Below are 12,244 nucleotides of genomic sequence, written 5' to 3'. Positions count from 1 at the left end.
CCACTTTTTCCTGCTACAGTGGAGGGGTGTACGTTTATTAAACTGGAGAGATAGACAGGGAAATTCAGGCGATCACACGGATAATGATATTGCGGTACATTTATCCTATTTGTGAGTGTGTTGTGTCTTAAAATGCCGCCTTTAAAGTGTTGAATTTATTTCCTCTTTTGTGGATGTTTTCTAATATTTGTTTTTATTATTATTATTATTATTATTATTTGTGTATTTATGGCTTTTTCCTTTTGATGCTTGAAGGGTTGCTACCGATACCATTACTTACACCGGTATTATTATTATTAATTATCATTATTATTATTATTATTTTTAGTCTGGCACAAGTAGAATTGGCAGAATGACTGGTATGGACACGGCGTGGATTCCCTTTGCGGTTTTGTATATTCTCTACCAGATTCCTCCCACGATGATGGAAGTGTATTCCTACTATAGCCGTGGAGGTTTGGTGGGCATTGAGGACATCAAGTACGATGACACTTTTACATTTCATTTTCAGTGGTTACATGACAAGGATATATATTTAAAACGTTATTGTGATAGACCGATAAGTGAGGCAGGCAAGGCATTTTTCTCGTGGCTTGATTGGAGCGCAGAGGCATATGATCGTTCCATTTACGTGATGCGAAGAAACCACGCACGTCGTGATGGGGAGGTCTCCATGTGGAAGCGATACATTTACGGTCCTTTTGTCTTTAATTGGCCAAAGAAGCAATGGCTTCGTGGTGATGACAGCTGTGGGATGCGGATGCCTGCGTGGGGTGTAGGCGGTGAGGCACGTGCTCGCCAAGAGTATGCCGCTGCAAAGGCGAAGGGCTTTGATAAAAATTGGCATTATCAGATCATGCGTAAAATTCGTCGAGAGCAGGCGAGGAAGGCCTCCGCTGACGCTGCCAAGGCATAAAGGATAGTGGCACAAGCAAATCTGGAAAGAAACCGAGATAATACAGTGGAATTTTGGAGTATATATATATATGTGTAGTTATAGCATTAGATCCAGTAACAATAATTCCGGTGAACTGTGCGGGGTGGGTGGGGTTAGGGATTTTGGGGTTTGGGGGGTTTCTTCTACGTTTTGCATTAGAATGGTAGTGAGATATGGAGGAGTTGGGGTAGTGTCACACAAGAGCAGATTGTGTGTGGGACAAAAATTACTTTCTTTTTTATTTTTGTTTTTCTCTCTGCGTAGAGTTCATGGTGTGAAGTGCGAGGTGTATGTTTTTTCGTTTCTCTGAGGCGTGTGGGATGTTTCTTGTGGGCCTTTTCTTTCTTGAATTTCTGTAACGTCACTTTTCTTTGATCAGAATGTTTTCTGCCACCTCTTTTTTTTTTTTTTTTTGTTGAGACGTCGCTGCACGCATCCTTGGGGGGAAAGTCTTCTTTCTGGTTCTCCCGCTGCATGTGTACGCATAAATACTTTTATATATAAATGTATCTTTTTGTTGTTGTTGTTGTTTCGCTTCTCTTTTTTCTCTCGACGAATCGAACCCGACACGATCGATCCGCCGGCGGTGTCGCTTTCACAGGAAATTCGGTAGTGTGTTCACGCACAGGGGTTGGGCGGAAGGTAGAGAGAGAGACGGGAGGGGAGAAGAAGTTGCGCCATTCAAAGAGAAGAACCAAACAAACAAGCACAAAAAAAGAGTTGGACGGGGGAGGAGACAATTAATAAAAAAAAAAAAAGGAACATAACAGAAGAAAGAAACGGAGAAACACCTGAGGAAAGGAAGAGGAGGAGAGAGAAGTACAGGTCTACCACGCATAGAAGACGGGGAGGGAAAGAAACGCAAATTGTGAAGGGTCGGTATGGAAAACTTTTTTACTCGCATTGTTGTGGATGCAGAAAGCAGCGTTGTGCAACGCAAGATGATGAAGGAAATTGCGGCCGCACGTGATAATATCAATAGCGACGATGAAGGACGACAGACGGTGGGGCTGCTTGATCTCTGCAATCTACTGAACATGGCCACTGCTGCGACGATTGCATCGATAAGGCCCAGTGTATTTGTTCCACCCGTTTTGGCCTGTCTAAAGAAGGAACACAATGTGGACTTAATGCTATTAGCTGCACGTGCATTGACTTACATGGTAGACGCCATTTCTTCTGCCGTATATGTGCTGGGGTCAGAAGGTGGCATGGAAGCCGTTCTTCGGCACTTATTGGAGGTGAAAGATATTGAGCTCTCGGAACAGTGTTTGACGTGTGTAGAAAAAATTACACAGAGCTCTCATGGTGCGCTGATGGGATTACAGAAGGGAGGGGTGAAGTCACTTTTGGCCTTTGTTGACTTTTTTAGCTCCTCGTCTCAGCGCAAAGCGTGGTCCAGTGTGGCGGCAATGTGCCGGCGTGTGGATGTGACAACGTTTGACCGTGTTGAAGACTCGTTGAATGATATACGCTCGCGTACCAATCACGACGATGGAAAGATTGGAGATAAGGCAATTGCATGCCTCTATCGCATTATTAATGGGGTTCGCACAAACCCAGAGCTGGTGGCACTGGCATATGGGGATGTCAGTCCCTCCCTTCTTTGTGTTCTCACGAGAAGCGATGTTTCAGAGAACATCTTTACGATGACGCTATCTCTCATTGGTTCAGCCATATCATACAGCACAGAGGTTACAAGAAAGGTGATTGAGAGCGGTCTAATGGAGTGCATGTTGGCACTTATCGCCCATTCCTCAAGGCACCAACTGCCGTTGCTACAGCAACAACAACAGCAGCAGTTGCAACAAACGTCGCGCTCATTCTGGGAAAGCCCGATACTTGGAGCACAGAATCCGCCGGGCTCTTCATTCTCTCAAGATGTGTCTTTGCTGCCGAACTCAACGACAACACAAACAACGACAGCATTCCGCGAGAGGCGGTTGACGATGGAGCAGACGAAAACACTTTGTATTGCACTTGCCGGACTTCTGCCACGAATTACGGAAGGTTATCTTGCCTACGGAAACATCCTTACGGAATTGCTTGCGGAACGTGCACAGGGGATGGCGCACCGTAGGGGCTTCTTTCCCCTGGAGGCCAGCTACGAGGAGGACGAGGAAGAGGAAGAAGAAGAGGAAGAGGAGGGAGAAACAAGCAACAGTGACGAGATCCGTCTGCGGATTTTTGATGAGGGAATTCCACTTGAAAAAAACACCAAATTTTCAAGGTGTGGCCTTACGCATATGTGTGACAGCTGTGGGAAGTTGTGCAGGCCGGGTGATTGGTTCCGCTGTAATAAATGTGCGGATTTCGATTTCTGTGGGGAATGCCTTTTGATGAATTGGGAGGAGCATACGGGGAATTCGGCGCAACACACATTCTGCGATATGCTGGAGGTCTTTCCGGGGTTGAAACGATCACCGACGCCCGCAAAGGCCAGAAAAACGTTGGATGATGCTCTTAACACAGAACGGAAGGAACTCTACAAAAGTCATCCACAGTTATTGGATACCATACTTGGAGGACTTACAAAGATGGTGGCGCTTTTCAATGAGTCGGAAACGCACATTGTGCGTAACCACAGTCTCGCCTTTATTGACCGAGCTGTGTGCTTGGCATCCCCACAGCAGTTGGCGGGTAGCGGTCTCGTGGAGGCCTCTGTTTGTGAATTAATCTTATCGGCAATTGCAGACCCCAGTCTGGTGTTAAATGTTCAAGTGATGCTTCTTTGCCGCACGCTGCTGGAAAAACTGCCCAACGTGTATAAAAACGCTTTTGTCCGTGAGGGCGTAACCAGTGCGTTAATAAAGGCACAACAGCAGAATCAAACGACCACACGACGTTCTACTGAACACTCAGAAGAGAAGCGACCGCTTATTGAAAGGCTTGTCACCATTTCTGATTGGCGCGAGCTTGTTGTGGAGGAAGCGAAGAGTATGCTGAGCATGTTTCCTTCGGTCAGTGAGGAAACACATGTCATGCGGCTTGCAGAGTTTGTAAGTCTCATGGAAGAGGGCCAATTCCAGGAGGCCTTTGATATCCTTCGAACTGCTCTCTTAAATGACATCACCACTTTTGAGCTTGCGTCAAGTAATGTTCTTCGTTCACTGAGAGAAACACTGACGCGTGTGAATGACATTAAAGTTGTCGTTACCCTAGTAAAGACACTAGCAAAAGAGGCGCCAAATCCACCCTGTGCTCTAACACGATTTGTGCGACACCTTCAAACTATTCTTTCGCAATTGGATCAATTTCGTCCTCCCAGTTTTGGTGAAGTGAGTAGCATTCACGTACATATTCCTGTGCATCTCGTTCCGCATGCGTCTGAGCAGCAAAAAACGAAGCCATCCTTTCTAGCAAAAGGGGGCGGTGTACTACGGCGTCCCCCGGCTGCTGCGCCTTCAAAGGAATCCGGTGCACCACCGCGCAGCACGCGTATTCCCGCAACACGTAGAAGCAGCGGCACAAATATTGCCTCTACTCTGGCTCCTTCCACGTCAAATTCAACAAAAGGCCCCCTTGAGGGGCGCGATATTATGGTAAGTGTTGAACCTTTGACAAGTATGGATGCGTTAATGTCATTTGTGGCGTCAAATGTGCTTTCTGGAGAGATGGAACACAGCGATAGTCGTCGGCGCATAGAAGATGAAGATCAAGTCGAAGAGGTGCTTCCTGAATTAGGTAGAGAAGGAAGGGACGAAACCTCAGTGAGTGGGAAGAAGTTGATGCAGGAAAAAGCACAACAGACTGTCTACTTACGGTACGAGTCCCATGTACTACCTTCCTCCATGACTATTCTTCAGGTAATACAACAGTTTCACTCAAATTCTTTGTCTGGAACCTCATTGTCTGGAAGGAAAAAGAAAAAGAGTGGTCAGGGCAGTGGTACTGCTAATGCTACTACAACTACAAACACTAACGCTTCTAACACTACGACTGCTGGTGGTAGTAATGGTAGTAGTGGTGGGGGAAGATCCCGTCAAATTAATTCCATGGTGGAAGAATTGCGCCGTGGTACAGGGGAAGCCATTACTCTGCACTACAGCACAGTCCCCTTTGGACCGGAGTACACAACGGAGTTGTCACGATCTACTGTATCTTGCATCGCACCCACCGATCCTATTCGTATAAGATTGCCTTCCAAGGATATTCGTCCAGCTGCAGTGGTGGAAGTAATGTGTGCCTTGCACCAGGATTATCCATTTAGCAGCTGTTTTCTTACTGCTGCTCAAAAAGATGTCCTGACACTTTTGGGTACCATTTACAAGACATTGCAGTACTGGTCCGAACTACTGCTGTATTTGGGGTATTGTGGGGAGGATGAAATGGACGGAGGGGTGTGGTCGCCATCGACCTCTCTTGGGGAATTTATTCACCACAGGTTGAACAACAAGGCCATGCGGCATAGCTCCAATCTTCTTCTTGCAGGTCAACATCTCACAACGTGGGCAGTCAATCTTGCCATGGACTGCAACTTTTTGTTTACGTCAACGACACGAAAGTTTCTCTTTGAGATCAGTTTTTGTGGCACCGCCCGTTCTCTTGTTCAGATGCAAGAAAATATGGAAAAATACGGAATGCGGGACTTACTCAACATCGATCATCAATTTATAAGGTCCTATCGCCTTCACCGAGTGAAGAAGCGTGTCTGGCGTCATCACGCTCTAATGTGCGCCATGGAAATTATGGGGAAGAAACAGGTTAATGATTCCGTTTTGCTGGAGTTTGAGTACTACAATGAGAATGGAAGTGGAAGTGGGCCGACAATGGAGTTTTTCTCGCTTGTATCGGATGAACTACGGGAGATGAAACTTCAATTGTGGCGGCGGACCGACGAAACACCCGACGAAAAGTATTATCATCCACAGAAGGGGGTGTATCCGCGTCCGCTGCCTCCCGATTCGCCTGAAATTGATCGCGTTGAACCGTATTTCTCACTCTTAGGCCGGTTTTTGGCCCGGGCGTTGTTGGATAAGCGAATTGTTTCTATTCCTCTCTCGCCCGTTATGTTAAAGATGCTTCGTGGGGACGAGTGTGGGATTTATGATTTGATCGACGTCAGTGACTCATTGGGTTCCTTTATAGTGGCGCTCTCCATCGCTACCCACCACGGTGCCACGACAATACAACTGCCTGGATCGTCTACTTCCTGCAGCGTGGAGGAATTGTCACTTGATTTTACGTTACCCGGTGATGATGCCATTGAGTTAGTGAAAGATGGGGCAAATAAGTTGGTGACGTTCAAGAACTTGTTTGATTACTGTGATGCTGTCACGGGATTTATGTTGCGCACAGGAGTTGAGCGTGTCATTCAGGCATTTCGTAGTGGGTTCCATGAATACATTCCATTGTGTGCCTTGCGCTTGCTGAGTGTGTCTGAGCTGCATGAGGCCCTTCATGGTCACGCTGACCTTGTGACTGTTGAAGATCTCGAAGCCAACTGTCAGGCGGATCATGGCTACACCATGACGTGCAGTCATGTGCGTCAGTTATTTGAAATTATTGCGTCTTTCAACGAGGAGGAGCAGCGACAATTTTTTCTCTTCCTTACGGGTTCTGTGCATCTTCCTGTGGGCGGTCTTGCGAGCCTGCGACCGAAGTTCACAATTGTGCGGAAGACCTCCTCGGAGCCCAAGGTACGCGAGCAGGATCAGCTTCCCTCGGCGATGACGTGCCAAAACTACCTGAAGCTGCCAGCCTACGACAGTAAAGAGCAAATGGAGAGGAAATTGCGGCAGGCCATTGATGAGGGATGTGGCGCTTTTCTTCTTACTTAAGCCAGAGACGACAAAAGCGGAAGAATTATTCTTCTTTTTTTTTTTTTTAAATGCAAAGTAGGGATGTGGTGCATGTGGCGAAGGAGGAAACGAAATAAAAGGGGAGGAAAACATAAAAATAAAAAGAAAATGAAGGGGGAAGAACCAACAAACGTAAAAGTAAGTATGCAGAAACTACCTAAAGGGACGATGCGTTTGTGTTTTTATGAAATTAATTCTACATGCTCTCTTTTTTTGTAGTGTGCTTTGAAGTAATGAGCATCCCTTATTTTGTTACTTTTGGATAGAAGAGGCGGTTTCAACCTATAAGCGAACGTAACCGCATTTTCTATAAGGGATGGAGGGTGGGGGAGAGACTTCAAGTGGGCTCATATATGCGGGTGTATATATATATGTATATATACAATGTATGTAGGTACCTATTCGTGTGGAGTTTCTTTTCCCATGCTCAACGTTTGAGGCAATGCATTTCTTTTTGTTTGTTTGTTTGCTAGACCAATTGCTTCATTCATTGATGTAGTGAATATATATTTGAATATTAGCCCCTACACATAGACGCATGTATATGTACATATTTACATATATGTGTCTTTATGTGTATTATATTCATTCTCCAAAGTAATATGAAGATGTTTTAAATTCAACATCTTTTTTTTTTTTTTGAAATATTATTTTTGTGAATGAGCGTGTTGTTGCGCGGTTGTTGTTGTTGTTTTTAAATTGCATTTGTGTGTTTGTGTGCATGGCTCAAAAGATGAGAGGAGGAAATGGTGAAGTGGGAGCAGAAGGAGGTTTTTTTGAGGCATTTCTGTTTTGTTTTTCTTTTTTCTTCTTTTTTTTTTTTTTTTTTTTGTGTGTGTGTTTGTGTCTGCAAGTGAAAGCCGAGAAAAGATGGAGTCCATTTTGGACACAAGTAGACCCGTGGATGTGCAGGAGTTTGATCGTGTGGTGCAGTACCTCTCAACGGGAACACCGCAGGAGATCATGAAGGCGCAGGGGGTTCTCACGATGTTCAAAGATAGGCCTGACGTGTTTGCTCAGGCCGGGACGTTGCTGTCAAAGTCGCAGAACTTGACGACACGCTTTTTTGCTCTGCAGATCTTTGACGAGACCATCTTGCATCAGTGGAACAAGTTTACAGACGCGCAAAAGGGAGATTTTCGTGTCTTTGTAATCAACTTAATTGTTGGCGAATGCAAAAGCTTTAACCAGATTCGCAGCCGCAAGGCACTGCTCACTAAAATTAACAGTACGTTGGTAAGCATTGCGAAACGAGAGTGGCCTCTGCGGTGGCCCAGTTTTATTTACGACATTTGTTCCAGTGCGGGTCCAAATGAGCCACTCATTGAAAATAATTTGAATTTACTGCGCCTTTTAGGGGAGGAAATCTTTGAATTTGCTGAAAAGACACTGACATCACGGTGGATCAAACGGAAAAAGGAGGCTTTGAAGAATGATTTTTGTCTGATTTTGCAGCTTTGCTTGTCGGTTCTTGGAACTTCAGACCTGGCATTGCTGAAGACGGATTTGGAATGCATGGAAAAATATTTGGCGTGGATGGAGCCCACGCTTGTATTTAACGAGGAAGTCCTAATGTACATTGCCAGTTTGGTTGTTGGGGATGCCACGGTGGCTCCTGTTGCTGTACGCTGTCTTTCTGTGGTTTGTAGTTTAGACACAGATGAGGGCGCAGCGGGCGATAGTCAGGCACAGATTGCGGTTCGTGTGTTTCGCACCGCTTTTAATAATATACTGAACGCTCTTCCGACATCCCATTTGTCTGTGGAGGGCCGAATTGTGCAAATGTATGAAATGGGGATGGATGATGATTGTGGGTTTATCAGTGGCGTAAATATCCTTCTCATTAGCTTTTTAAAACGGTACTACAAGCTGATTTTATATGATGATATTCTACTACTTTCCACACATCAAATGCTGGTGGGTATGAGTCACATTGATAACAAGGAGCTCTTTAAGTCCTGTGTGGAATATTGGTGGTGGCTTGGAGAAAAATTGTTACGTTTCCCATCCCCCACACCACTTCATAAAAAGCTTTCAGGTGTACTCAGTAATGTACGTTTTGTACTCATCAAGAAGATGGCTAAGCCGGAAGAAGTCATTATCGTGGAAGAAGATGGTGAACTACGTCGTGAACACATGTCAGATGTGGAGGGGCTGCAGCTGTATAACTTGATGCGAGATGCGTTGGTGTTTTTGACAAATATTGACCCATACGACACGCAGCATATTATGATGGAACTTATGCAAAAACAACTTGATCGGAGTGAGTGGAGTTGGCATAACTGCAGCACATTATCGTGGGCCGTGGGGGCCGTTTCATTGGCTCTGTCGGAAGAACAAGAATCATCGCTTTTTGTGGTGATCATTCGCGGGCTACTTGACCTCTGCAAGGAGATGCTTGGGAAGGAAAATCGAGCGGTGATCGCCAGTAATATTATGTTTGTTGTGGGGCAATATCCACGTTTTCTTCGGAGCCATCCCAGTTTCTTGAGTACCGTTGTCCGGAAGATTCTTGAATTCATGAAGGAACTGTTTCCTGGAGTGCAGGAAATGGCGGTCGATACCCTCATGAAGATTGCCTCGCAAGTGCCCGATCAGTTTGTTTCTTTAGATAGCCGAAAAAAATCTATAGCCGTCGATATTGCAGAGCGATGGACGGAGTTGACGTCTCTGCTACAGCCGCAACAGACACAAACCTGCTTTGCTGCAGCTGGACTTATGGTTCAAAGCGAAACCCTTGAAAGGCGGGCGTTACTTTTGAATTTGTTTCTTCAGGATGTTAACATAAACTTCAAGGCAATAACAGAACGTGCAGCCGCCCAGGGTGCATCGTTTTGTCGTGATTCATCGAGTATGATGGAACTCATTCATGTTTTGCGGACATTCAGCAGCATTGCCTCTACGTGTGGGACAGCGTTTATAGATGAAATGGGGATCATCATTTGGGATCTTCACGGCTTTTATCGTACTTTCTTTGCCGCACAAAACGCGTTGATCGCGGAAGGTGGACCTGCTGCCATGGTACAGCAGCAAGATGCGCGTTATTTGCGATTAGCGAAGAAGGAAATTCTTTGTATTTTTGAGCGTTTTGTAGATAACACGGAGGAGCGTGATTTTGTGGCAGCGAACTGTATGCCAAGCATCTTGACCGTGGTTCTGGAGGACTACCGTGACTCCGTGCCGGAAGCAAAAGAACCCGGGGCGATGGCACTAGTGACTGCATGTGTCAACAAATTAACTACTCGTCTAAGTGGAGACTGTGCGGCCATTCTTGACCACACGTTTGACACAACAGTGGCGATGATTTGCAGAAACACGGAGGATTTTCCAGAGTTTCGTGTGAATCTTTTCAAACTCCTTCAAGCACTGAATAGGCACTGCTTTGATGCATTTTTAAGCTATGCCTCAAGGAAGGAGGATGTTATCGCTGGCATGCTGTGGGTAATTAAGCACACGGATTTCGCGACCATGGAGGTGGGGCTGTTAGCCTTGGATTCATTTCTTGAGAACGTTGCCAAATCCGAACTTGCTAAGGAATTTTTTACCTCATTCATGCAACGAATATTCGTCGAGGTGCTTGTGGCAGCGATGGACTCCCTTCATGCTGCAGGTTTCAGTCTGCACTGTAGCATCCTCATTAAACTCTTCAGCGTCTCCGATATGTTTCCCCCGCAGACCCCCGTTGTTGGCCGTGTTGCTCTGCATGAGTTTCTCGTTGAAAACCTCTCAGTCATTCCGACGCTCACCCCGAGTCTTATAACGGACTTTGTCTCCTTTGCCTACGAGTCTTACTGTGACGAGGCGGAATTTCGCCGTCGTTTTGCAGATTTTCTAATTGAGATGCAGGTTTGGGGCGCGGAGGAAGAGAACAGGCTGCAGGCGGAGGAGGAACGGCGCTTGCGGGGGGAAATCAACCCGGGCTTTGCATCGCCTTCAACCGGCCCACCTGAGGAGTTCCGTCCGTCCTCTTTTTAAGTGGATTGCCGGTGGATGATGTGTTTTACGACTCCCGCGGCAATAGGGACGATTTGCCCCTTTTCTAATTTAATATTATTTTTGTTGTTATTATTATTATTTTTTCGCAAACCGGCCATGGCCCAGAGAGGACCAATTGGAATTGGGGCACACCTGCGGAAGCGCGAACAAATGGAAGAAGAGAAAAGGAAAGAGAGAGGGAGGGAGGGAGGAACTGAGGAATAAAAGAAAGCGGAATTTTATAAAGAATCACAAATGAAAATTAGGGTAAACCCCATGAGAAGCTGCAAAAGAAGTGAGAGGAGGTTTCACTATTTTGACAAACTCTTTGGATGATTTATTTATTTATTTTTTTTTTCCCTGTGGCCTGCTTTGGTGAACCCCTTCCAATAACACACGTTGCTAGGTGGAAATAATTATGCAGTGAGGGCGTCTTTTTATTTTCACCGCTTTTCTTTTTGTTGTTGTTGTTGTTGTTAGCACCTCTTTATTAGGGATCATTGCCGCTGCTGTTGCTTCTTGGCGGATGTCCTCCACCTATTGGAATGACTTACTGGCTAGCGGTAAGAATAAGAACGTAGCCGCTGTTGTTGCTCATTCCAATGCTGAGAAGGACAAAACAGATTTGCATGCATCTCCGCTTTCTCACACAGTGTCTTCACAGTTTGCATCTGCTACTAGTACACTTATTTATTACCCCTTTGACATGCTGAGGGTGAGATTCATGTCGCAGGACGGCACCACTTACCGACAGCACAATGGACAGACATATCATTCCATCCGAAGGGCGTTGGTGACTATATACCGTGAGGAGGGTCCACGTGCGTTATTCCGAGGTTGTCATGTGGCTGTTTTGGGCTCTGTGGCCGCTTGGGGCATATACATGTACACCTATCGTTCGCTTTGTTGTATGGCGGATGTATCATCTTTTTTAGGCCGGACTGGCGTGTCATACTTGGCAAGTCTTACATCCACTCTTGTCTCTTCACCCATTTGGTTCATTAAGACACGCATGCAGCTTGAAGATGCAACGCAGTCGAGGAATTATGTCACATTTAGGAAGGGACTTCGTCATGTACTGCAAACCACCGGGTTTTGCTCACTTTGGCGTGGGGTCTCTCTGCAAATGACTCTTATCATTCCCAACGCACTGAACTACCCTACCTATGACTTTCTAAAGGAAATAATGCTGAGAACCCGTCTGGAGCATTCCACTAAAAGAGGGGAGTTGACCGTCACGGAAACACTTGTATGCTCCACCATGACAAAGGTGCTCCTGTTGCTGTTATCACACCCTATCATGTTTCTCAAAGTTCGTCTGCAGGATCAACGTTGGAACATGGGCGATGTCAAATACACCGACATTCGCCATTCCCTCCTCCTTATCTTAAAGCGGGAGGGAACACGTGGAATGCTACGGGGTTTGAACTCCTCTTTACTTCATTCACTACCGCGCGCCGTCACACATTACATGCTGTATGAAAAGACGTTAGGGGTTATCAATGGCTACATCTGAAGACATCCCCTCCCT

The 12,244-nt window shown here is 45.9% G+C and overlaps 4 protein-coding genes across 4 annotated transcripts, besides 16 other annotated features; all 4 read left to right on the top strand.

Annotated features, from left to right (window-relative positions):
- Positions 1–258: part of a sequence feature (areas merged during assembly that could not be assigned to a particular haplotype. This can correspond to areas where the two haplotypes were merged or to regions with more than two copies in the genome that were merged during assembly.) that runs on past the window's edge.
- Positions 194–219: a microsatellite.
- Positions 259–1,702: a sequence feature (areas merged during assembly that could not be assigned to a particular haplotype. This can correspond to areas where the two haplotypes were merged or to regions with more than two copies in the genome that were merged during assembly.).
- Positions 286–327: a microsatellite.
- Positions 353–916, top strand: Tc00.1047053511725.170 (hypothetical protein, conserved; the record flags this gene model as incomplete). Its single annotated transcript, XM_813635.1, has 1 exon — positions 353–916. One exon carries the CDS (start codon positions 353–355, stop codon positions 914–916), a length of 564 nt encoding a protein of 187 aa, XP_818728.1.
- Positions 1,703–8,054: a sequence feature (areas merged during assembly that could not be assigned to a particular haplotype. This can correspond to areas where the two haplotypes were merged or to regions with more than two copies in the genome that were merged during assembly.).
- Positions 1,819–6,717, top strand: Tc00.1047053511725.160 (hypothetical protein, conserved; the record flags this gene model as incomplete). The annotated part of the gene is made up of 1 exon (XM_813634.1): positions 1,819–6,717. The coding sequence occupies one exon, from the start codon at positions 1,819–1,821 to the stop codon at positions 6,715–6,717; it is 4,899 nt and encodes a 1,632-aa protein (XP_818727.1).
- Positions 3,046–3,090: a sequence feature (CT-rich).
- Positions 7,089–7,131: a microsatellite.
- Positions 7,277–7,318: a microsatellite.
- Positions 7,366–7,393: a sequence feature (AT_rich).
- Positions 7,529–7,569: a microsatellite.
- Positions 7,609–10,713, top strand: Tc00.1047053511725.150 (exportin 1, putative; the record flags this gene model as incomplete). The annotated part of the gene is made up of 1 exon (XM_813633.1): positions 7,609–10,713. One exon carries the CDS (start codon positions 7,609–7,611, stop codon positions 10,711–10,713), a length of 3,105 nt encoding a protein of 1,034 aa, XP_818726.1.
- Positions 8,055–8,478: a sequence feature (areas merged during assembly that could not be assigned to a particular haplotype. This can correspond to areas where the two haplotypes were merged or to regions with more than two copies in the genome that were merged during assembly.).
- Positions 8,479–12,244: part of a sequence feature (areas merged during assembly that could not be assigned to a particular haplotype. This can correspond to areas where the two haplotypes were merged or to regions with more than two copies in the genome that were merged during assembly.) that runs on past the window's edge.
- Positions 10,783–10,814: a microsatellite.
- Positions 10,894–10,935: a sequence feature (CT-rich).
- Positions 11,049–11,071: a sequence feature (AT_rich).
- Positions 11,172–11,191: a microsatellite.
- Positions 11,240–12,229, top strand: Tc00.1047053511725.140 (mitochondrial carrier protein, putative; the record flags this gene model as incomplete). Its single annotated transcript, XM_813632.1, has 1 exon — positions 11,240–12,229. The coding sequence occupies one exon, from the start codon at positions 11,240–11,242 to the stop codon at positions 12,227–12,229; it is 990 nt and encodes a 329-aa protein (XP_818725.1).

This window comes from Trypanosoma cruzi, genomic scaffold (genome assembly GCF_000209065.1).
Source record: "Trypanosoma cruzi strain CL Brener 1047053517159 genomic scaffold, whole genome shotgun sequence".
Taxonomy (NCBI): domain Eukaryota; phylum Euglenozoa; class Kinetoplastea; order Trypanosomatida; family Trypanosomatidae; genus Trypanosoma; species Trypanosoma cruzi.
Note: the sequence above shows the minus strand (reverse complement) of the source record. Positions and strands in the feature narration are given on the sequence as shown.